We start from the raw sequence: 23,891 nt of genomic DNA on the forward strand, positions 1-23,891 counted from the left end.
TAAGGGGCTGAAGAACCAGAGGGGGGTTTTTTAGCAAAATTTTAATGGCAATTTCAAATTCATTATTGATGAGGCTAGCATTTTATTCCAAATGTATTAATCGAATTCAAATTCCCCCCGATAGGATTTGAGCTTACATATACAAAGCATCAGTTCAGGTCTAGGGATTACTAGTCTAATAATGTTACCCCTATTCTACCACCCCAAACTAATATTGCAAGTGCGACTATGCCTTAAATGCTGGTGTCAAAGTTCAGATGGTAATAAGTCTGGACAGGAAAGTTGTAACTGTTTACAATGACAGAAGGATGGCTAACCCAAGGACGCAGATTTAAGGCGATTGGTAAAGGGACTAGAGGCAACATTGAGGGAACTTTGTTTTTAACATGTGACTTGTTGTGATCTGGAATGCGCTGCCAGAAAGGGCCACGGAGTGAGATTCAACAGTAACTCACAAAAGAGATTCGCATCGATACTTGAAGAAGGGAAATCACAGGACTACAGGGAAAGAGAGAAGTAGATAACTCTTCCAAATTGCTGACACAAGCATGATGGATGGAATGGCCTCCCTCTGAGCTCCATGACTCAATGCTGAGTATAGCAGTCCGAGCGCAGCCAACATCAGACGTTAATATTTGCAAGGATCCATCAGAGTTACATCACATCTAGACATTATTCCAACCAGAGCGACATTCAGAGTAACAGGCACCTCACAGCTCAGGTGACATAATGTTTACAGTACAGAAACAGGCCATTTCGCCCAAAAGTTCCTGATGGTGTTCCTGCTCCACATAAGCTTCCTCCCACCCCTAATTCATCTCAGCATGTCCTATTGCTTTCACCCTCATGTACTTACCCAACTCCCTGTTAAAGGCATCTATGCTATTTGCCTCTACTAGTACTGAGTCCCTCAAACTGTAACTGAATGACACTCATCCATGCCTTTGTTACCTCTGGTCTTGACAATACTGATGAAATAAAATGTCCCAAGGTGCTTCATAGGAATATTATAAAACAAAATTTGACACTGAGCCACATAAGGAGATATTTGGTTAGATGACCAAAAGCTTAGTGGCAGGTTTTGGTTGAGGAGGGGGCATCTTAAAGGAAGAAAGTGGGGTAGAAGAGATGGAGAGGTTTTAGGGAGGGAATTCCAAAGCTTAGGCCCCAGGCAGCTGAAGGCAATGGTGAAACAATTAAAATCAGGGATGCTCAAGAAGTCAGAATTAGAGGAGTGCAGGGATCTTGGAGGGTTGTGGGGCTGGAAGAGATAACCGATAGCTAGAGGTGAGGCCATGGAGGGATTTGAAAACAAGGATGAGAATTTTAAAATCAGGACGTTGCTGGTCCAGGAGCCAATGTAGGTCAGCGAGCACAGGGGAGTGGGACATGGTGCGCGTTAAGCTACAGGTAGCAGAGTTTTGGATAACCTCAAGTTAACAGAAAGTAGAATGTGATAGACCAGCCAGGAGTGCATTGGAATAGTTGAGACTCAAGGCAATGAAGGCATGAATGAGGGTTTCATACAAATAAACTGAGAGAGGGGCAAAATTGGGTGATGTTTCGGGGTGGAAATGGGAGGCCTTGGTGACAAGAATGTGAATATGAAGTCGGAAACTCATTTCGGGGCCAAATGTGACATCAAGGTTGCGAACAGACTGGTTTAATCTCAGACTGTTGCCAGGGATTGGGACGGAGTCGGTATCTATGGAATGGAGTTTGGAGTGGGGACCGAAAATTATGGCTTCAATCTTCCCAATATTTAAGGAGGAAATTGTTTCTGAATTACCGGGAGCTTGAGGATCTGGTAGTTCCCCATTGTTTCCTGAATGGCCAATGAGAGTCAACTTGCCAAACAATCCCAGCATCTTTTTCTCCTGTAGTCTAAATTGTTGTGATTGCTTGAAATTTGGTATTCTTGCATTTGTCCTGATGAGTACAAGATGAAAATCTTCGACAATGTGTCTCTCCTTTCAACAAAATCCTAGTCCTATACTACCAAATGACAGTTTGAGGAGATTTTCTGCTCATCCAGTCCTGGATGTCAGACAAGCAGTCTGATAATTTAGCAATACTGGAGGAGTTGAGAGAGGTAGTGCTGAGGTAGAGCTGATTTGCAGAAGTTTTAAAATTGGAAGGAGAGGGCTAGACCATACTCAAAATGCTCATTTTTGGTTAAAACCCATTTTCTGTTGCATTTATAAAACTGCACAAGTTACTTAAATATATCAAGGAGCACTTTTTAATTTAAAAAAAAACATTCAATATACAGGTACCGGAAGCTTGGGACCAGATGTGTGCCAGATTTGGGGATTTTTTTTACGGATTTTGGGTCCGAGGCCTAGCCTGTTCTTATAATACAGAAAATAAAGTATGAAAGGTAAAGAATAAAAGGGCTTTATTCAAGTTGCTCCCCAGGGCGTCAGCTTTGAATGTAGTTGGTTTTCGGTTCCTACCTGATTTTGGGACGCCGAATAAGAGGCCCAGTGCCTGCCTCTATTGCATTTTGTTAGGCTGCCCCCAATGCACTGGCTCATGGCTGATCTTACTTGATGTCAGAATGAACTGTAACCTAACCAGCACAATTTCAAGAGCGTTGTGGGCCCAATTTCTCCCAATGGCGCCCAAAGTAAGTCTTCGCGCGCCACCAACTCATGTCTTACTATATGGTCAGTTCAAGTAAACAGGAGGACAGCCCAGTGTGGAATGCCACATCTCTAGCTTCCCAAAAGGAGGAGGGAAAAAAAACGTTCAGAAATTGTCAAATCCCAATTTTTTAAAAAAAAAATCAGTAATACTGGAGTTCCATTCTGAAGTGTACAAGTTCAGACATGTGTTACTGCTGCACTTCACTGACAAGTTCCAGTGTTTCCCCCTCCCCCAGTTCTGATGAAAAAAGGCCGAACGTTAACTTTCTTTCTCTCTCCATACAGATGTTTTTTTTTTCTCTCTCCAGAATTCCCTGTTTGGATATGAATGCTGGATGCACTTGTGATCCTGAAGGAAAGACAGAGAGATTTGAAAAGCCATTTGGAGTGGCTGAAAGATCCAGAGCAACACATGCACAGATAAAGTCGTCTATGAATCTTACTCCCTGGTAACTGGTTACGCGTTGGGGTGTTTTATTGTGATTGGTCGGAGGGAGTAGGGGGGTGGGGTTTGTACAGATCAGGACGTTTGTGAAGTTTGAAAAGTTCTTAGTTCCCGGAATTGTTGTTCACTATGAGCGCTGTGGGATTCGCCACTCCACCCTCGGGTAAGTGCACCGGGGGTGGGGGGTGTAAAAACAGAAACTGCTGAAAAAACGCAGCAGGTCTGAGAGTGTCTGTGGAAAGAGAAACAGAGCTAAGGTTTCGAGTCTGTATGACTCTCCTGCAGAGTGCACCCGGGGTTTGCCTTCAATCCCAACGTGGTTTTTTTTGTTTTTTTGGAAGTGGGGTGGTGGTTTGGAACGCATTTCCTGCTGTTATAATAAAACATTTAACAGCCCACATGGAGCAACAGTGAGAGGCAGAGATTGAAAAACAGAAACCAGCCAAGGCACGGTACAACCGGGGATGAGCGCAAATAACTAGCAATAGCCCGGGATGAGTGCAAATAACTAGCAATAGCCCGGGATGAGTGCAAATAACTAGCGCGGTACAACCGGGGATGAGCGCAAGTAAATAGCAATAACCCGGGATGAGTGCAAATAACTAGCAATAGCCCGGGATGAGTGCAAATAACTAGCAATAGCCCGGGATGAGTGCAAATAACTAGCAATAGCCCGGGGTGAGTGCAAATAACTAGCAATAGCCCGGGATGAGTGCAAATAACTAGCAATAGCCTGGGATGAGTGCAAATAACTAGCGCGGTACAAGCCGGGATGAGTGCAAATAACTAGCAATAACCTGGGATGAGTGCAAATAACTAGCAATAACCTGGGATGAGTGCAAATAACTAGCAATAGCCCGGGATGAGTGCAAATAATTAGCAATAACCTGGGATGAGTGCAAATAACTAGCAATAGCCTGGGGTGAGTGTAAATAACTAGCAATAGCCCGGGATGAGTGCAAATAACTAGTGCGGTACAACCCGGGATGAGGCAGATAACTATCATGGTACAACCCGGGATAAATGTAACTAACTGCAAGGTGCAACTGGGGACGAGTAAATAACTGCATACTGTTTCAGCCAATATTTACTGCGTTGAGAGTATGGACACTTCTTTTATACTTGCGGGGATAACAGGATTTTCTTAAAGTTTTTTTTTTAAATAAAGTATTTTCAGATGCAGTTTAGTTTTTGTAAAGAGGTCTGACCTGTTAAGAATGCACGAATTAGGAGGGGTAGACCATTTAGCCCGTACAGCCTGTTCCGCCATTCAATAAATTCATGGCTGATCTGTTTGTGGCCTCAACTCCACTTTCCTGCCTGCCCCCACCCTCTCCCGATGACCCCCGACTCCCTTGTCAATCAAAAATCTGCCCAACTTGGCCTTGAATATGTTCGATGACCCAGTTTCCACTGCTCTCTGCGGAAGAGAATTCCAAAGACAAACAACCCTGAGAGAAGAAATTCCTCTTCATCTCAGTCTTAAATGGGAAGCCCCTTATTTTTAAGCTCTGCCCCCTAGTTCTAGATTCCCCCACAAAGGGAAACATCCTCTCAGCCTCCTCTCTGTCAAGCCCCTTCGGAATCTCACATGTTTCAATAAGATCACCTCTCGTTCTTCTAAACTCCAATGAGTATAGGCTCAACCTGTTCAATCTTTCCTCATAAGACAAGCCCTTCATCCCAGGAATCAGCCTAGTGAACCTTCTATGAACTGCTTTCAAAAGTATAACCTTCCTTAAATAAGAAGACCAAAATTGTATACAGTATTCCAGGTGTAGTCTCACCAATGCCTTGTACAGTTGTAGCAAGACTTCCCTTTTATACTCCATCCCCCTTGCAATAAAGGCTAACAATCTATTCACCTTTCTAATCACTTGCTGTACTGCATGCTTTTTGTAACTCCTATACGAGGACACCCAGATCCCTCTGCACCACAGCATTCTGCAGTCTCCATTTAAATAATATTCTGCCTTTTACTTTTCCTGCCAAAGTGGACAGCCTCACTGTTACGAACCCCAGAGAGAACGATAGCTTTTAAAAAGAGATAAGAATTCCTCAGTGACCAACTTAAACAATCGCATGACAAGATTTTACGGTTTAAGACTTTTACTGTAACATACACGTAAAATCAACATGGACTAAACGGTAACAAAAACGGAAAATGCTGGAAAAACTCAGCAGATCTAGCAGCATCTGTGGAGAGAGAAATAGAGTTAACGTTTCGAGTCCGTATGAAGAGTAGGTGTAGATTTGAACTCAAAACCATCTGGTGTAGTGGCTCAAAGGGCCCTTGGCAATCTGAGACCACAGAAGGTTAAACATAAATATATATTTTCCTTGTTCTTTCATGGGTTGTGGGTGTCACTGGCAAGACCAGCATTTGTTGCCCATCCCTAATTGCCCTTGAACTGAGTGGCTTGCTTGGTCATTTCCGAGGGTAGTTACGAGTCAACCACATTGCTGTGGGTCTGGAGTCACGTGTAGGCTAGACCAGGTAAGGACGACAGATTTCCTTCCCTAGTGGGGGATTAGTGAACCAGGTTGGCTTTTACAGCAATTGATGATGGTTTTCATGGTCACTGTCACTGAGACTAGCTAGCTTTCTATTCCAGATTTTATTAATTGAGTTTAAATTCCACCCGTGACCCCAGAGAATTAGCCTGGAGCTTTGAATTACTAGTCCAGTAATCTCAGTATTTTGTGTATGTGAGCTGTGATTCTGTGTCACGTAGCAGCTATTATCAGTTGGATGGTGTCAGCCCCCTGTCGATCTCAATGTTTTACAGGGCGATTATATCCCTCCGGAATCTCGGGTTGGTCCAGCCACGTGTGGGAAGCCTTGGCCGTGGGAATAATAGCTGTCAGCGTGACCTCTTGGATAGCCTATCGGAAAGGTAAGTACAGAAGCCAGGACAGGCGGCATTAAAGGGGGAAGTGTAGAGAATTGCATCGAGAGTTAAAATTGACCTGGATTCCCACTCCCGTAGCTGGGTGGGTGCAGCTGGAAAAAGAAGAAAGACTCACATTTATACAGCACTTTCCTCAACACCTCCCGAAGCACGCCATAGTCAATGAGGCATATTTGAGGCACTGTTGTAACATAGGAGACACAGCAACCCATTTGCCGCACAGCAAGCTCCCACGAGCAGCCAGTCATTGCCTGATTCTGTCTCCTTCTCACCACAGAGTTTGGGGGGGGGGGGGTGTGTGTGTGTGGGTGGGGGGAGGGAAATGAGGCCAAGTGTCAGGGTCTGGTGGGTAGCAGCCTTGCCTCTGTCTCAGCCACTTATGGGTTCAAGTCCCACTCCCAGAGGCTTGAGCACCTCGTCTAAGCTGACATTGCCAGTGCAGTACTGAGGGAATGCTGCACTGTTTGTTGGTGCTGGCACACAGATGGCATGTTAAACCCTCTTAAAGTAAAAGTTCCTGCAGCCACTATTTGAGGAAGAGCAGGGGAGTTCTCGCTGATATCCTGGCCAACGTTCATCCCTCAGCCAACAGCTAAAACGGATGTGGTGACTTGTCTCATTACTGTTTATGGGAGCTTGCTGTGCACAAATTGGCAACCGTGTTTCCTACATTCGAATGGTGATCACACTTCAAAAGTACTTCCGTGAAGGGCTGGAGGATGTTCTGAAGGGTGTTTTGGAAATGCAAGCCCATCTTTAACTGTAGGACTCACACTCTCTCTTTCTCCACAAGCTCTCCCGCCTCAAGATTTCCTTGAGGGAAGGTCACCTGGTCTGGCCTACGTGTGACTCCAAGCCCCACAACAACATGGTTGACTATTAACTGCCCTCTGAAATGGCCGAGCAAGCCACTCAATTCAAGGGATGGGAACAAATGCTGGTCTCGCCAGCGACGCCCACACTCAACGTGAGGACAAATTGAGCTGTTGAGGCTGGGGGTGGGGAGGGAATCAACTGAGAATTTGAAAACTTGAGATTGATAGATTATTTTAAAGCAATTGGTATTAAGGGTTACAGAACCAAGGCGGGTAGGTGGAGTTAAAATACAGGTCGGCCATGCAGATCTCATTTAGCGGTGGGATAGGTTCAAGGGGCTGAATGGCCTCCTCCTGTTCCTGTGTTCCATTCCAAAAGTGATCACCAACTCAGCAATGACAGGCAATCAAACTTCATTTAAAAAAAAATAAAATCTAAGACGTGGGTGACGCCAGTAAAGCAGTGTCTACCGTCCACCTCCTCAGTGCCAGCTCTCGGACTGGTCTCATGTGTAGGTCAGGCTAGACAGAGATGGCAGGTTCACTTTCATGAATCAGACAGATTCTTGGCAATGCTCCAGCAGACCTCAATCTGCTCCTGGTGTCAGATTTTTCACAGATCTTTCATGAATGCCGTTTCCCAACCTGTCATGGAAGGGATTTGAATTCCCAACCCCTGGGGTGATAGCCCAGTGCAATTGTCACTAAGCTACTGTGGCCCAATACTGGGTGCAGCAGCACACCAAACAGTGCATTCAGTCAGTGCCTTCAGCATAGGGAGTGTCTCCAATGTCTAAGTCTTTGTTTGCCTTCGATGAGCTGCACTGACTCACTGTTTCCTGCTCTTTTGCTGAACAAGCATCACCACATCTGGAGTGCTGTGTGCAGTTTTGGCCTCCTTACTGAAGGAAAGATATACTTGCCCTAGAGGGAGTGCAACCTAGATTCACCAAACCAATTCCTGGGATGGAGGAACTGTCGTATGAGGAACGATTGAATAGACTGGGCCTATATTCTCTGGGGTTTAGGAGAATGAGAGGTGATCTCATTCAAACATATAAAATTCTTACAGGGCTGGTCAGGGTAGATGCAGGAAGGATATTTCCCCCTGGCTGGGGGAGGGTGTCGAGAACCAGGGGACACAGTCTCAGAATAAAGAGCAGGTCATTTAGGACTGAGATGAGGAGGAATTTCTTCACTCGGAGGGTGGTGAATCTTCGGAATTCTCTGCCCCAGAGGGCTGCTGAGGCTCAGTCGTTCAGTATGTTTGAGGCTGAGATCGATGGATTCCTACATAGTTAAAAACATCAAGGGATATGGGGATAGTGCGGGAAAATGGTTTTGAAGTAGAAAGTTAGCCATGATCTCATTGAATGGTGGAGAGAATGGGCTTGAAGGGCTGAATGGCCTATGCCTCCTATTCCTTATGTTCATCCAGTGGATTTACCCCCCCAAAAAAAAGAAGTTTTACAAAAGTAAAATATTGTGGGTGCTGGGATAGTGGTATTGTCACTGGTCTAATATTCCAGAGACCCAGGGTTCGAATCCCATCATGGTGACATTTGAATTCAATAAAAATCTAGAATTAAAAGTGCAATGATGACCATGAAGCCATTGCCGATTGTTGTAAAAACCCATCTGGTTCACTAACGTCCTTTAGGGAAGGAAATCTGCCGTCCTTACCCAGTCTGGCCTACACGTGACTCCAGACCCACAGCAATGTGGTTGACTCTTAAAATGCCTTCTGAACGAGGGCAATTAAGGGATGAGCAATAAATACTGGTCTGGCCAGCAAGGCCCATGTTCCATGAACGAATATATAAAAGAAAACTCATGTACCAGGTAGATGACCTTTCCTCAAAACTGGGAAAATTTGAGACGTAATTGGTTTTAAGGAGGTCAGATGGGGGGAGGGTGGAAAAAGGACAAAAGGGAAGAGAGGGCGGAAGATGGGAGACATTAAATGACAAAAGAGCTGGCGGGGCAGAGCCAAAGGGGACAAGTAAAGGAACAAAAGATGAGTGAATGGCAGGATAAAGGACAGCTGCCACCCCGAAGCAATAAAAAAAACAAGCGGAAATTGTGAGTGGAACCAAAACCCCGGCAAAGAGAAGAAGAGAAGAGTGACAAAATGAGGGGGGGGGGCAGAGTTTATGGCCTGAAGTTGCTGAACTCGGTGCTGAGTCTGGCAAGGCTGTAATTGAACAATGAGGTGCAGTTCCTCAAGCTGACCTTGAGCTTCGTTGGAACACTGCAGGAGGCCGAGGATAGAGGGCAGAGAGCGAGGGCGAGTTAGAGAATCTGAACGACAACAGGCCATCGGAAATGCCGGGCCCCGTTTGCAGACTGAACCGAGGCGGGACCGAATCTGGAGTTTGGGGTTTAAGTGATGAGGCAGGTTGCTCAGGCATGGATCGCATTCTCTTAAATTTAGAAGGGCGTGGGGTGATCTGATCGAGAAGCTTAAAAATGCCAAGGCGCGTAGAGAGGAACTATTTCCCCAAGTGGGGGGAATCCAGAACGAGTGGGGTGGGGGGGGGGGTGCGCCACGATCTTAAGATGAGGGGCAGGGTCCTTTAGAAGTCAAGTCAGGAAGCATTTTTTCACGCCAAGGGTGGCTTGGAAACCTAAAACAATCTCCCCAAAATGATGCCGGCGTCAATTGAAACTTTCCGACTGGGGATTGATAAGGTTGTTGTTGGGTTGGGATGTTGAGGGATTTGGTGCAAATGGAGCTCAGATACAGACCAGCCACGATCTAATTGATCGGCAGAACAGGCTCGAGGGGCTGAATGGCCCACCCCTGTTCCTGTGTGTACAGATCCCCAGTGATTAAACAGTAAGGGCAGGGTTTTCCGGCCCCAACACTGGCGGGCGTCGCCCCAGGAAAATTTGGAGAGCCCTTAAAAATCGACGGCCCTCCAGATTTTTTGGTCCCACCCTCGCCGATGCCTGCCGGTGTCGGGGCCGAGAAATCCCGCCCTCGGTGTCCAGAATCGAGCTCGCCTCTGGTTTGCTCATCGCTTGACGGCTGATGGATTCGGCCTGTCCTCTGAAGCAGGGACCCCCACGGTGGAGAAGTGGACAGCTCGTGCCCTCTCTACTATGAAGCAGAGGGCGAGGAGGGCAGCAGATCCAAGAGAAGCTCTGCCACCACCTGTTCAGGGGCAACTAGAATCGGGCAACAAATGCCTCCTCTCCAGTGGTGTCCATTTAACGAGAACAACTTTTTAAAAAAAATAAAGATAAACAATTTGCAGTAAATGTCAAACTGGGGCAGGAAAAGGAGAGCATGGAGGTCAATTTCATTAAGCAGATGGGCTGAATGGCCTCCTGTCCACCCTAATGACTCTCTGACTCGATGACAGGCCGCTGAGGATGATTATTATGGACGTTCAGAGTGAGATTGATCCTTTACTGGGCAGGAGGAGGCCATTGTCGTTGCCCAGTGAGGCGGCCATGTTAAGGAGGGTTCCGGGGAGAGATTGACTCCAGGGTGGGGTTGTCACTAGGGAAGGTTCAACCACAAGACAGTTAGAGTCAGCACACGAGAGGAGGTGGAGAGGCAAAAAATCGAGCCCTGAAGGGGTAACACAGTATCGCTGCTATTTTGCATCTTTTGCAGGGAGGTTTGATGGCCCCAGGTCAGATCGCAGAGGCAGCCTGCCGGTGGAATTGTTGCTACAGGTGGTCATTCTTGCAGGAGCCGTGTTTGCCTCGTATTTGAATGGCTCCCAACGAGGTGAGACTGATGCAAGTCATTTGCCGTGAGGCAGGAATCCACAGGCTGAGACCTCCCTGATCGAGAGTAGAGAATGAACCCAGTGTGCGTTTAAAGTTCTCATCCCAGCTAACCAAGCACTCCCATTGACACAGGCCCTTGGGGAAAACCGCCCCCCTCCACCCAATCTAAAATCCCTTAACCCCACCCACCCCAATGAAACAGACTCCACACCCTACCACACCCTGCCAGCTGACGACAGCCCCAACTCTCGATGGCACACCTCCTGGTTGACTGCAAACGTCACCAGCCGCAACCTGGTGAACTGACCCGAGTGGATCCGTTTGCAAAGCCCCAGGGTTTCAACCTTCCGTGGAAAATCTGGACAACTCCGAACCCGCTCGAGGACGGGCAGGGGGGGGTATGGCCACTCGCTCCACAGGTCGGACCTGAGGAACAGCTCAAATCGTGACCGGGGCCATCCAAGTCGGACCATCACCCACACACTGAACTCCTGCCCCGAGAGATCCATTCCTGGTGGCATCACAGCCATTCACACTGCACCAGCTGAAGGCATTGAACGGATTGTTGACCTCGACATTGGCCGATAACTGCTTCTCAGGCCATATGAATAAAGAAAAATCTGTTTTCAGATAACTCCACACCCTCGCCCTTCCCTTACCCTGTGCTCTGCTCCAGCCCGACAACCCTCCGAGACCTTTGTGCTCTTTCACTTCTGGCCTCCAGCCTGTTTTCCAATTTTAATCGTCCCAACATTGGAGATTGCCATCCTGTCAGCTTCCTGGGCCTGAATCTCTTGACTTCCCTCATCAAACTTCTCTGTCTCTCTCTACCCCTCTTGCTTCTTTTAAGTCGTTTCGTTTTTTACATTCACTCTTGGGATGTGGGCATTGCTGGCTAGGCTAGCACTCATTGCCCATCATATATTACCCTTGAGAAGGTGGTGGTGAGCTGCCTTCTTGAACCGCTGCAGTCTATGTGGTGTAGGTACACCCACAGTGCTGTTAGGGAGGGAGTTCCAGGATTTTGACCCAGCGACAGTGAAAGAACGGTGATATATTTCCAAGTCAGGATGGTGAGTGACTTGGAGGGGAACTTCCAGATGGTGGTGTTCCCATCTATCTGCTGCCCTTGTCCTTCTAGATAGTAGAGGTCGTGGGTTTGGAAGGTGTTGTCTAAGAAGCCTCGATGAGTTCCAGCAGTGCATCTTGTAGATGGTACACACTGCTGCTACTGTGTGTTGATGATGGAGGGAGTGGGTGTTTAAGTTGGTGAATGAGGTGCCAATCAAGTGGGCTGCTTTGTCCTGGAAGGTGTTGAGCTTCTTGAGTGTTGTGGGAGCTGCACCCATCCAGGCAAGTGGGGAGTATTCCACCACACTCCTGACTTGAGCTTGTCGATGGTGGACAAGCTTTGGGGAGTCAGGAGGTGAGTTACTCGCCACGGGATTTCCAGCCTCTGACCTGCTCTTGTAGCTGCAGTATTTATCTGTCTTATCCAGTTCAGTTTTTGGTCAGTGGTAACTCCCAGGATGTTGATAGTGGGGGATTTAGCAACGGTAATGCCATTGAACATCAAGGGGTGATGGTTGGATTTTCTCTTGTTGGATATGGTCACTGCCCGACACTTGTGTGGCGTGAATGTTACTTGTCACTTATCAGCCCAAGGTTTTGCTGCATATGGACACAGATCTGAGGAGTTGTGAATGGTGCTGAACATTGTGCAATCATCAGCGAACATCCCCACTTCTGACCATATGATGGAAGGAAGGTCATTGATGAAGCAGCTGAAGATGGTTGGGTGATGTCCCAGGACTGAGATGATTGATCTCCAACAACCACAAGCATCTTCCCCTGTGTCAGGTATGACTCCAATCAGTCAAGGGTTTCGTCCTGATTCCCATTGACTCCAGTTTTGCTAGGGCTCCTCGGTCAAATGCAGCCTTGATGTCAAGGGCAGTCACTCTCACCTCACTTCAGTTCTTTTGTCCATGTTTGAGCTGAGGCTGTAATGAGGTCAGGAGCTGAGTGATCCTGGCGGAACTGAGCGTCAGTGAGCAGGTTATTGCTGTGTTAGTGTTGCTTGATAGGACTGTCGACAACAGCTTCCATCACTTTGCTGATGATTGAGAGTACATTAATGGGGTGGAATTGTCCTGCATTTTGGTATACAGGACATACCTGGGCGATTTTCCACATTGCCGGGTAGATGCCAGTGTAGTAGCTGTACTGGAACAGCTTGGCTAGGGGCACAGCTTGTTCTGGAACACAAGTCTTCAGTACTACAGCCTTGGTGTCATATTCGAGTCATAGAGTTATACAACACAAAAACAGGCCCTTCGGCCCATTGTGTCTGTGCTGGCTATCAAGCACCTATCTATTCTAATCCCATTTTCCAGCACTTGGCCCATAGCCCTGTATGCCATGGTGTTTCAATGCTCATCTAAATACTTCATAAATGTTGTGAGGGTTCCTGCCTCTACCACCCCCTCAGGTAGTGTGTTCCAACCAACCTCTGGGTGAAAAACTTGTTCTTCAAATCCCCTCTAAATCTCCTGCCCCTTACCTTAAATCTATGCCCCCTGGTTATTGACACCTCCACTAAGGGGAAAAGTTTCTTCCTATCTACCCTACCTATGCCCCTTATAATTTTGTATACCTCTATCAGGTTACCACTCAGCCTTCTCTGCTCGAAGGAAAACAACCCTAGCCTATCCAGTCTCTTTTCATAGCTGAAATGCTCCAGCCCAGGCAACATTCTGGTGAATCTCCTCTGCACCCTCTCCAGTATAATCACATCCCTCCTATAGTGTGGCGACCAGAACTGCAGCTGTGGCCTTACTAGCGTTTTATACAGCTCCGACATAACCTCCCTGCTCTTATATTCTATGCCTTGGCTAATAAAGGCAAGTATTCCATGTGCCGCCTTAATCATCTTATCTACCTGTGCTGCTGCCTTCAGGGACCTAAGGACATGTACACCAAGGTCCCCCTGATCCTCTTTATTCCTAGGATCCTACCATTCATTGTGTATTCCCTTGCCATGTTAGTCCTCCCAAAATGCATCACCTCACACTTCTCAGGATTAAATTCCATTTGCCACTGCGCTGCCCATCTTACCAGCCCATCTATATCGTCCTGTAATCTTAGGCTTTCCTCCTCACTATTTACGACACCACCAATTTTCGTGTCATCTGCAAACTTACTGAACATACCTCCTATATTCACGTCTAAATGTTTAATGTACACTACAAACAACAAAGGTCCCAGCACTGATCCCTGTGGTACACCACTCGTCACAGGCTTCCAATCGCAAAATCAGCCTTCGATCATCACCCTCTGCCTCCTGCCACTAAGCCAATTTTGGATCCAATTTGCCAAATTGCCCATGATCCCATGGGCTCTCACCTTCTTGGCGATTCTCCCATGGGGGAACCTTGTCAAAAGCCTGACTGAAGCCCATGTGAACTACATCAACTGCACTACCCTCATCTACACAACTAGTCACCTCCTCAAAAAATTCTATCAAATTTGTTAGACAAGATCTCTCCCTGACAAATCCATACTGACTATCCCTGATTAACCCCTGCCTCTCCAAGTGGAGATTAATCCTGTCCCTCAGAATTTTTCCCAATAGTTACCACTGATGTTAGACTCATTGGCCTGTAATTACCTGGATTATCCCTACTACCCTTCTTGAATAATGGTACCACATTAACTGTCCTCCAGTCCTCTGACACCTCTCCTGTGGCCAGAGAGGATTTGAAAATTAGTGTCAGAGCCCCTGCAATGTCCTCTATTGCCTCACATAGCAGCCTGGGATACATCTCATCTGGGCCTGAGGATTTATCCACTTTTAAGCCTGCTAAAACCGCTAACACCTCCTCCGTTTCAATTCCTGACCCCGAGATGATGATCTGACGGCATACCCGTGCCATCACTAAGCCTCTGTGACATTGCCTGGCTACATCCCTGCCTTAACTCATCTGCTGTTCAAACCCTCATCCATGTGTTCAGCACTTCTAGACTCGACTATCCCAATGCTCGCCTGTCTAGTCTCCCACATTCTACCCTCTGTAAACTGGAGGCCATCCAAAACTCTGCTGCCTATGTCCTTTCTCACACCAAGTCTTGTTTCCCTATCCCTGTGCTCGCTGACCTACGTTGGCTTCCACTTAAGCAACATCTTGAGTTTAAAATTCTCGGCCTTTCTAATCCCTCCATTGCCTCACCCCCCCTCCCTATCTCTGTGATCTTCTTTAGCCCCACGACCCTCTGAGATACCTGCGCTCCTCCAGTTCAGGCCCCTTTGCCAGCCCTGATTTTGATCCACCTTCAGCTGCTAAGGCCCTAAACCCTGAAAATCCCTCCCTGAACCTCTTTGCCTCTCTTCCTCTCATTTCTTCTGTACCATGCTTCTTAAACCTGCCTCTTTGACCAAACCTTTGGTCCTCCTGCCCTATTATCTCTTTACGTGGCTCAGTGTCAAATTGTGATTGATGACTTCCCTGTGCAGTGTCTTGGGACATCTTACTGTGTTAAAGTGCTGCATAAATACAAGGTGTTCTGAAAAAGAACCAGGATATTGTCAGTGCCCATAGCTTTCCAATGTCCCGTGCACTTGGCCGTTTCCTGATACCACATGGAGTGAACGGAGATGACTGGAAATTGGCTTTTGTGATGTTGGGGACCTCTGGAGGAAGCCGACCTGGATCATCCACTCAGCACTTGTGGCTGAAGATGATTGCCAGTGCTTCAGCCTTGTCTTTTGCACTGATGTGCTGGGCTCTCCCATTGCTGAGGATAAGGATATTTGAGAAGCCTCCTCCTCCTCCGGATAGCTGTTTAATGGTTCACTAATTGTGACTGGACGTGGTAGGACTGCCAAGTTTAGATCTGGTCCATAGGTGGTAGGGTCGCATAGGTCTGTCTATCGCTTGCTGCTTTCACTGTTTGGCACCACAAGTAGTCCTGTATTGTAGCTTCACAGGTGGGCACCTCGTTTTCATGCCCTCCTGCACTCTTCATTAAATCAGGGTTGATCCCCCGGTTTGGTGGTAATGGTAGAGTGGGGTATTTGCCTGGCCATGAGGTTACAGATTATGGTTGTATACAATTCTCCTGCTGCTCATGGCCCAAATCGCCATCAATATTATGTGGTTCTGTGTCATATTTGTTTGGTGACACTCAAGTGAAACACCTTGCAATGTTTTACTGTGTTAAAGGTGCTATATAAATGAAAGTGGTAGTTACTGAGTCATAAGGGATCAGCAGGGGCCCAAGGGCAAGGGCTTAGGTAAATCCTACATAAGAACATAATTGGATTTAACAAGTTTCGATCTCTGCGAGGCTCCTGGTTTCATGATTATAATACCTTTACAATGAGGTGTGAGATTGCACAAGGATGAAGGGGGATCTCTTATGTTCCTGTTGGAAACTTCCATGACAGATGACCAATCCTGTGAGTCATGTGACCTGTAGCAGCCATCTTTTGGTTCAGCAAAAGTTCATTTCAAAAATAGCAAAGAAAGAATAAAGCTTGATGTACACTGTTTTGATTTCTTTCATGTCTTATTGACACGTCAGATATATATCGCCGTCCGGGTGGCAGGTTTCTGGAACTTTCCACCTAGCAGCACTGTGAGAGCACCTTCACCATGCAGATTGCAGCAACCCCTAGAGGCAACTCAGTGCCACCTTCACAAGGGCAAACAGGGATGGGGCAATACATTGCCAGCAGCTTGGCTGTCGCATTTCCTGCATCACAGCAGTGACTCTGCTTCAAAAAGGAAAGTGTTTCTTTGAGTGTAAAGTGCACTGGGACCCCTGAGGTGGTAAAAGACACGGTATAAATGTAAATATTTTATTTTCTTGCCATTCCAGACCTGTTTACTGTGAAAGGGCCAGATTACCCCACTGTGGCTCATGTAGGTGACGACGTGGTACTCAACTGTTTGGTGGTACCCTTCAGACAGGACGAGAAGCTGCAAATCGAATGGAGGAATCTGGACTCTGGAGCTACGGTCCTGAAATGTCTGGATGATCAGAAAGGGCCATGTCCATCCCACAGGGATGGATCCCACCTCTTCGAAGACCAGCTGGCGGCTGGAAACGTGTCAATCAAACTGCTGGAGGTGAAGGGGTCTGACGCTGGGAGGTATCGGTGCACTGTCAGCTCCAACAGCCATTCCAGCCATGTGGAAATGGGGCTCAGCATTGTCGGTAAGAAGGGCCCATGCGCGACTTAACTGCGGTGTGAACCCCCTCCCCCCCACACACACAGCTGGTAATCCAGAAGCCCAGGTTGATGCTCTGGGGGACAGGGGTTCAAATCCCACCCATGCAGCTGGTGGAACTTAAATTCAACTAATTAATAAAACTCAATCAATTAATAATTCTGCAATGGAATCATGACCATGAAAGTATCATTAATTGTCATAAAAACCCATCTGCTTCACTAAAGCCCCTTTAGGGAAGGAAATCTGCCCTCCCTACCTGGTCTGGCCTACATGTGACTCCAGCCCCACAGCAATGTGCTTGACTCTTAACTGCCCCTCTGAAATGTCCTAGCAAGCCACACAGTTCAAGGGCAATTAGGGATGGGCAACGAATACCAGCCTTGCCAGCGACGCCCACATCCCGTGAAAGAATTTTTAAAAACTTGAGCGCACACACCAGGCTAACACTCCCAGTGCCGTAGTGAGGGAGTGCTGCGCTGTTGGAGGTGCTGTGTCACGGGTGGGTGGTTAAACTGAGGGCCCATCTCGGACGGATGTGGAAGGTCTCACGGCCGCTCCTCTGAGGAATAGCAAAGGGATTCTCTCCAGGGGTGTCTTGGCCAATATTTATCCCTCGACCACCATCAACCTCAACCACAAAAAATGTTTTTAAATTTATTCCTTCATGGGATGTGGGCGTCACTGGCAAGGCCAGCGTTTGCTGCCCATCCCCAATTGCCCTTGAACTGAGTGGCCATTGCTGAGGGACAAATTTGAACCTAGCAATTGTCTGCAGGCACAGACGGGGATTGAACCCAAGATTTTTGGCTTATGAGACCAATGCCTTCCTGCTTGGCTGCCGAGCCTCATCATCTGCTTAGGTTTTCTGCTCAGTTATCACAGGATTGTGGGAGCTTGCTGTGCGCAAATTGGCTGCTGCATTATAATGACTTCACTGGCCACAAAGCACTTTGGAATGCCCTGAAATCGTGAAGGAATGCAGGGGAACCTCAGACTTGGCCCAGCGACAGTTGCATGTGTGTTTTGTACAAAAGCAAAACACTGAGGAGATCTGAAAGAGAGACAGAAAATGCTGGAAACGCTCAGCGGGTTTGGCCCCAGCCGCAGAGAGTGAAAAACAAGAGTTAACGTTTCAGGTTGACACCTTTCACGGGGAAAAGGATAGAGAGAAGGAAGAGGTTTTAAGGAAGTGAAAGAGGGGAGGATGGAACAAGAACCAAACAAAAGGGAAGGTCGGTGATACCATGGAAGACAGGGGAGACGAGATGATGAAAAGGCTGGTGGTGGAAGGCCAGGGGGAGTGGGAATGGGACAAGTAAAGAAACAAAAGATGTGTTTAGAGCAGGTGTGAATAGCAGACTGATGAACAACTGCTGCCTGAAGCAAAAAACATGTAAAGGAAACAAAATGGAAGCATTGGCTGTGACCTGAAATTGTTGAATTCAATCCGTGAGAGTCCAGAAGGCTGGAGGGTGCCGAGTTGAAAGCTGAGGCGCTGTTCCTCGAGATTGTTTTGAGCTTCACTGCAACACTGCAGCAGGCCGAGGATAGAGAGGTCAGACTGAGAGCTGAGGTGGAGAATTAAAATGATGGGCAGCCGGAAGGTCGGGGTCAGATTTGCGGACTGGACGGAGGTGTTTCGCAAAGCGGTCACTCAGTCCCCTGTCTGTGTTTCGTCTCCAGGTATAGGGTAGCCTGTGCCACGGGCAGCGAATGCGGCACACTAGATCGAAAGGAAACGGGGGGAAATGCACGTCTTTTCTCTTGACTGAGCAAGTCGTTCTGTTCTTTTCCAGCCTTTGGGATGAAGCCGAGTTTATCGATAATGCAGTTCAACGAGAGCAGCGTCCTTTACGTTTGCCAGTCCAAGGGCTGGTACCCCGAACCCGACGTCACCTGGAAAGACAACTCAGGGAACAGCCTGGTGCCACGGTCAACAGTAACTAAAACAAGAGATGAGCAGGGACTGTATAACGTGGATATCCAATATCAGGCAGCAGATGGCGTTTCACCCTCTGTGACCTGCATCATCAGCAACAGACTGAAAAATGTAAAGAAGGTGTCGACTGCACGAGTAGTAGGTCAGTCATTGCAACTTTAAAACTTAACAGTCTTTTTTGTTTAATGATTCTTGCACGTAAATTGCCTGCTCATTAAGTGAGGAGATGTTGCTGCTCTCAATGGTGTCTTTTTCCATTTCAAGTACCCAGGGTCAGCAATGAGCATAAACAGATCGAATACAGTTAGATGCACTGTCCCCATCAAACACTCCCAGGACAGGTACAGCACGGGGTTAGATACAGAGTAAAGCTCCCTCTACACTGTCCCCATCAAAACTCCCAGGACAGGTACAGCACGGGGTTAGATACAGAGTAAAGCTCCCTCTACACTGTCCCCATCAAACACTCCCAGGAGAGGTACAGCACGGGGTTAGATACAGAGTAAAGCTCCCTCTACACTGTCCCCATCAAACACTCCCAGGACAGGTACAGCACAGGGTTAGATACACAGTAAAGTTCCCTCTACACTGTGCCCATCAAACACTCCCAGGACAGGTACAGCACAGGGTTAGATACACAGTAAAGGTCCCTCTACTCTGTCTCCATCAAACACTCCCAGGGCAGGTACAACATGGGGTTAGATACAGAGTAAAGCTCCCTCTACACTGTCCCCATCAAACACTCCCAGGGCAGCAGTGGTCGCTCTTGCTGTTCATTGCGCTTTTAGCTGCCCACAGACCTTTCTGGGGCTTTTGTGCAGAACCTCACATTTCTGAGGGATTCTTTGCACACTGGTATCCCCTGTAAGGGATCTAGAGGCTGTTGTGTGAGAAGTGCAAGCAACAGTGTCCCTTCAGTCACACAGAAAGCCAAATGCTCACTGGGACATGCATAGGGTCTAAACCAGGAGGTTTAAATTATAATACCTAATTAATTAGCAAATCATGTATAGGGAGTTAAATAGAGGCAAAGAAAGATAGGATTGAAAGAGAGAAATAAGAGGCAGAAAGAAAAAGGAAAAAGAAATTACAAGATTATTTAAACTTTCCACCAATAGTGAGCCTGAAGGAATGAGCCTCCACACCTGACAAATTAAATTTTCAGGAGCAGATTGGTTACTTAGCAGTAGTTTTCATGGAAAACACTGTCAGAAGCACACTTAGTCGTGAATGTACCGAATCTACCTGCTTCTGCTGTGTTTATGGCTGCCTGGTGGGTAAGTACTTTGACAGCAAGTCCTTCGATAGATTTCATTGCTGAGTCTATTTCTTTTATTCTTTCATGGGATGTGGGCGTCGCTGGTTGGGCCAAAATTTATTGCCCACCCTAAATTGCCCTTGAGAAGGTGGTGGTGAGCTGCCTTCTTGAACCGCTGCAGTCCATGTGGTGTAGGTACACCCACAGTGCTGTTTGGGAGGGAGTTCCAGGATTTTGACCCAGCGACAGTGAAGGGGCGGCAACATAGTTCCAAGTCAGGATGGTGTGTGGCCTGGAGAGGAATTTGCAGACGGTGGTGTTCCCATGCATGCTCTTGTCCTTCTTGGTTTAGAGGTCGTGGGTTTGGAAGGTGTTGTCGAAGGAGCCTCGGTGAGTTGCTGCAGTGCATCTTGTAGATGGTACACACTGCTGCCACTGTGAGGAGGGAAGGCAGTGGCATGGTGATAATGTCACTGGGCTAGTAATGCAGAGGCTCAGGCTAATGCTCTGGGGACATGGGTTCAAATCCCACCAAACGGCTGTGGGAATTTAAATTCAATTAATAAATCTGGAACTAAATCTGGTCTCAGGAAACTGATGTCAATTGTGGTTAAAAACCCATCTGGCTCACCAATGCCCCTTTAGGGAAGGAAATCTGCCGTCCTTACCCAGTCTGGCCTACATGTAACTCCAGACCCACAGCAATGTGGTTGATTCTTAACTGCCTTCTGAAATGTCCTAGCAAGACACTCAGTTGAATCAAGCTCTACGAAGCCCATTAGCCATGTACCAATGTATCAAAGCTTGTGGAGGAACAGGCAAATTGGACAGCAAATTCCAGATTTCCACATTCACCTGTCCATTTGCCATCGACGGGCGTTCGCTATCTGATTTACTCCACATCAACAGTGCACACTGGTCTTCCCACCTTCCTTCATAATGCAAAAGTCCACACCATTCAATTCAATGGTTGGCTAGTAGGTGCTGCAGCACCACTGGTGGTGACTGTAAGAATAGCAGTCGCTTCGGTCGCCAGGGGCTTCAATGTGCGAACGTCATCGGGAGCTTTCTAAATGAGCTCATTAATTCTCTTTCTCTTTAAACGTTTGCAGATTTTCTTCCGCACTCTCAGTTCCATGTGAGTGAAGCCGGTAAGATTTTTCACCCTATGATAAAAGTCACTGTTCAACTCTCGATTCATTTTGACCAGCGTCAATTGACCCAGGACTACCTCAAATATTTTGTTTTGCAGAGTGGAGCAGGATTCACAGTTACTCAGGTGAGTGAAACATGCTGGAAAGGAGCGAGGCGCAGGGAAGGGTCCTGGTCTGGGTTCACACACCGCCCGTCTCAGATGTTACTGAAATGAGTAATCAAAACTGCTCAGACCTCAAAAGAGAGACAGCGTTCTACACCCGCTTCTCCTTCCCCACTAACACCCCCGCCACCTCCCACTCCGGCCCAGCCATCCCACAAGGCTCAAGGGATTGGTAGTACAATGGTAACGTTACTGGATTAGTATTCCAGAGGCCTGGACTAATAATCTGGAGAGACAAGTTCTAATCCCACCACAGTGGCTGGGAACTGGGGAGGTTGGGGGGGGTGTAATTTAAATTCAATTAATAAATCAGGAATTATAAAGCTAGTCTCAGTAATAGTGACCATGACAACCATCATCGATTGTTGTAAAAAGCCATCTGGTTCACTTTAGGGAAGGAAATCTGCTGTCCTTACCTGGTCTGGCCTATATGTGACTCCAGACCCACAGCAATGTGGTTGACCCCTAACTACCCTCTGATCTAGCCTGATAAGACATTCGGCTCAAGTTCAGCTCTGGGCACTGCACCTTAGAAAGGATATATTGATACAGATTCACCAGAATGACACCGGGGCTAAAAGGGTTGAATTATGAGGACAGGCTGCAGGAACTTGGCTTGTATTCCCTTGAGTGTAGAAGGTCAAGGTATGACCTGAACGAGGGGTTGAAAATGTTAAAAGGACTTGAGATAGTTTGAAATGATTTCCTCTGGTGTGCGAGTCAAGAACAAGAGGGTCTTAATTTTAAAAATTGATTTAGGGTGTTCAGGAGGGAAATCAGGGAGTGCACCAGCACGCAAAAGGAGAGTAGAAATCTAGAACTCTTTCCCCAAAAAGGCTGTGGGCGCTGGGGGTGGGGTAGGGGGAACAGTTGAAGCTTTAAAGACTTGAGATCGATAAGTTAGTTAAGGGGTATCAAGGTATATGGAGCAAAGGTGGGTAAAAGGATTTGAGGTGCGAATCAGCCATGATCTCATTGAAGGGTGGAGCAGGCTCAATGGGCTGAATGGCCTCCTCCTGTTCCTAATAAAAGGGCAGTTCTGAAGGGCAATTACGGATGGGCAATAAATGCTGGCCTAGCCCGCGACACCCACATCCCATAAATGAATGGAAAAAAAAATCTGGGAATCTGTCGACATGGACCAGGTTGGTTTGCTGGTGAAAGGGTCCCTCCCACTCCTGCTTACCTGCCCTACAGATCCACTCATTGTGCTCGCCTCTTTAATTCCTTCAGGGCACCTGGGGTTAGGCCGCAAATACTGCCTTGCGACCCACATTCCAATAAAATAATATCGTTCTTTTTAAAATAAATATATTTTTGTTAGGTTGGCTTTAGCTATAGTGCAGAAGGGCAGCCAGGTTACCTGCCCTGATTGCTGCTCTGTAAACCCTTTTCGTTTGCAGACCTCCACAAGACTTCGACGCAGGTAAATGTGCGGCGGTGCACTTTGGTAGGATGAATAAGGAGACCCCCGTCCTCCTTTGAAAGTACGGTCGAGGAATAGAGGAATCTAGGGATACAGTTGCACCAAGTAGCAGTGCAGGTCAATAAGGCCACACGGAAAACAAACCAAATGCTGGGATTCATTTCTGGAGGGATAGAATTTAAAGCAAAAAAATTAGGTTAAACCTGTATCAAACCATACTTGGAGGGCAGTTCAGATCTTCAGCTCATAAAAAGGATCTGGAAACACTTGGGAGAATGAAGAATTAAGAGAATGATACGGATCTAATATCCTTTATCCGAAACCCTCAGATGTCAGATCATTTGGGTTTTCGGATACCGTGTATAAACTCGCATTGCAATAGCTTCAGCCTAGGCTAGCTATAGTCTAAAGTAAATAATTTTTAAAAATTAATTGGATGTGGGCATCGCTGGCCAGGCCAGCATGTATTGCCCATCCCTAATTGCCCTTGAGAAGGTGGTGGTGAGCTTCCTTCTTGAACCGCTGCAGCCTGTATGGCGTAGATTCTGGACATTTAAGAGTCAACCACATTGCTGTGGGTCTGGATTCACATGTAGGCCCAGACCAGGTAAGGACGACAGATTTCCTTCTCTAAAAGGACATTAGTGAACCAGATGGGTTTTTACAACAATCGACAATGGCTCCACAGTCAGCATTGGACTTACAATTCCAGATTTTTATTGAATTCAAATTCCACCATCTGCTGTGGCGGGATTCGAACCCGGGTCCCCAGAGCATTACCCTGGGTCTCTGGATTGCTAGTCCAGTGACAATACCACTAGGCCACAGCCTAGGAAAGTAAGATACATCACTGAATAATAATAAATACACGGGTATTTTTTTTTGACATTTTCACCACAGAGATCGCAAGGTAAACAGTGCAGACAAACAACTACATTTACCGTGCTAAAGGTTGATGAGGTTCAGAAAAAGTGCGGCTTTGGATATTTTCGATTTTCAGATTTACAGATAAAGGATACTTGACGTGTACCAGAATGAAGAGGGTGCACTTGTCAGGAAAGACCGGACAGGCTGAAGCTCTTTTATCGAGGAAAGATAAGACTGAGGGGTGACTATCCTGATAGTGTGGGGGAGGTATTTGGGAGTGTGG

The 23,891-nt window shown here is 47.1% G+C and overlaps 1 protein-coding gene across 2 annotated transcripts in view; it reads left to right on the plus strand.

Annotated features, from left to right (window-relative positions):
* LOC144695795 (butyrophilin subfamily 1 member A1-like) overlaps nucleotides 1-23,891 on the plus strand; it is a 30,045-nt gene that overhangs the window by 1,864 nt on the left and 4,290 nt on the right. Inside the window, exons 1-7 of one of the 2 annotated variants that reach the window (XM_078566778.1) lie at nucleotides 3,136-3,256; nucleotides 5,883-5,990; nucleotides 10,446-10,562; nucleotides 16,445-16,783; nucleotides 18,597-18,881; nucleotides 21,110-21,148; nucleotides 21,250-21,271. In XM_078566778.1, the coding sequence (XP_078422904.1) occupies nucleotides 3,223-3,256; nucleotides 5,883-5,990; nucleotides 10,446-10,562; nucleotides 16,445-16,783; nucleotides 18,597-18,881; nucleotides 21,110-21,148; nucleotides 21,250-21,271 (944 nt within the window). In that variant the 5' untranslated portion in view covers nucleotides 3,136-3,222. Of the gene's footprint in view, nucleotides 1-3,135; nucleotides 3,257-5,882; nucleotides 5,991-10,445; nucleotides 10,563-16,444; nucleotides 16,784-18,596; nucleotides 18,882-21,109; nucleotides 21,149-21,249; nucleotides 21,272-23,891 lie in introns of those variants that run through there. The other variant, XM_078566779.1, reaches the window with a different exon arrangement.

This window comes from Cetorhinus maximus, chromosome 21, assembly GCF_964194155.1.
Source record: "Cetorhinus maximus chromosome 21, sCetMax3.hap1.1, whole genome shotgun sequence".
Classification (NCBI taxonomy): Eukaryota; Metazoa; Chordata; class Chondrichthyes; order Lamniformes; family Cetorhinidae; genus Cetorhinus; species Cetorhinus maximus.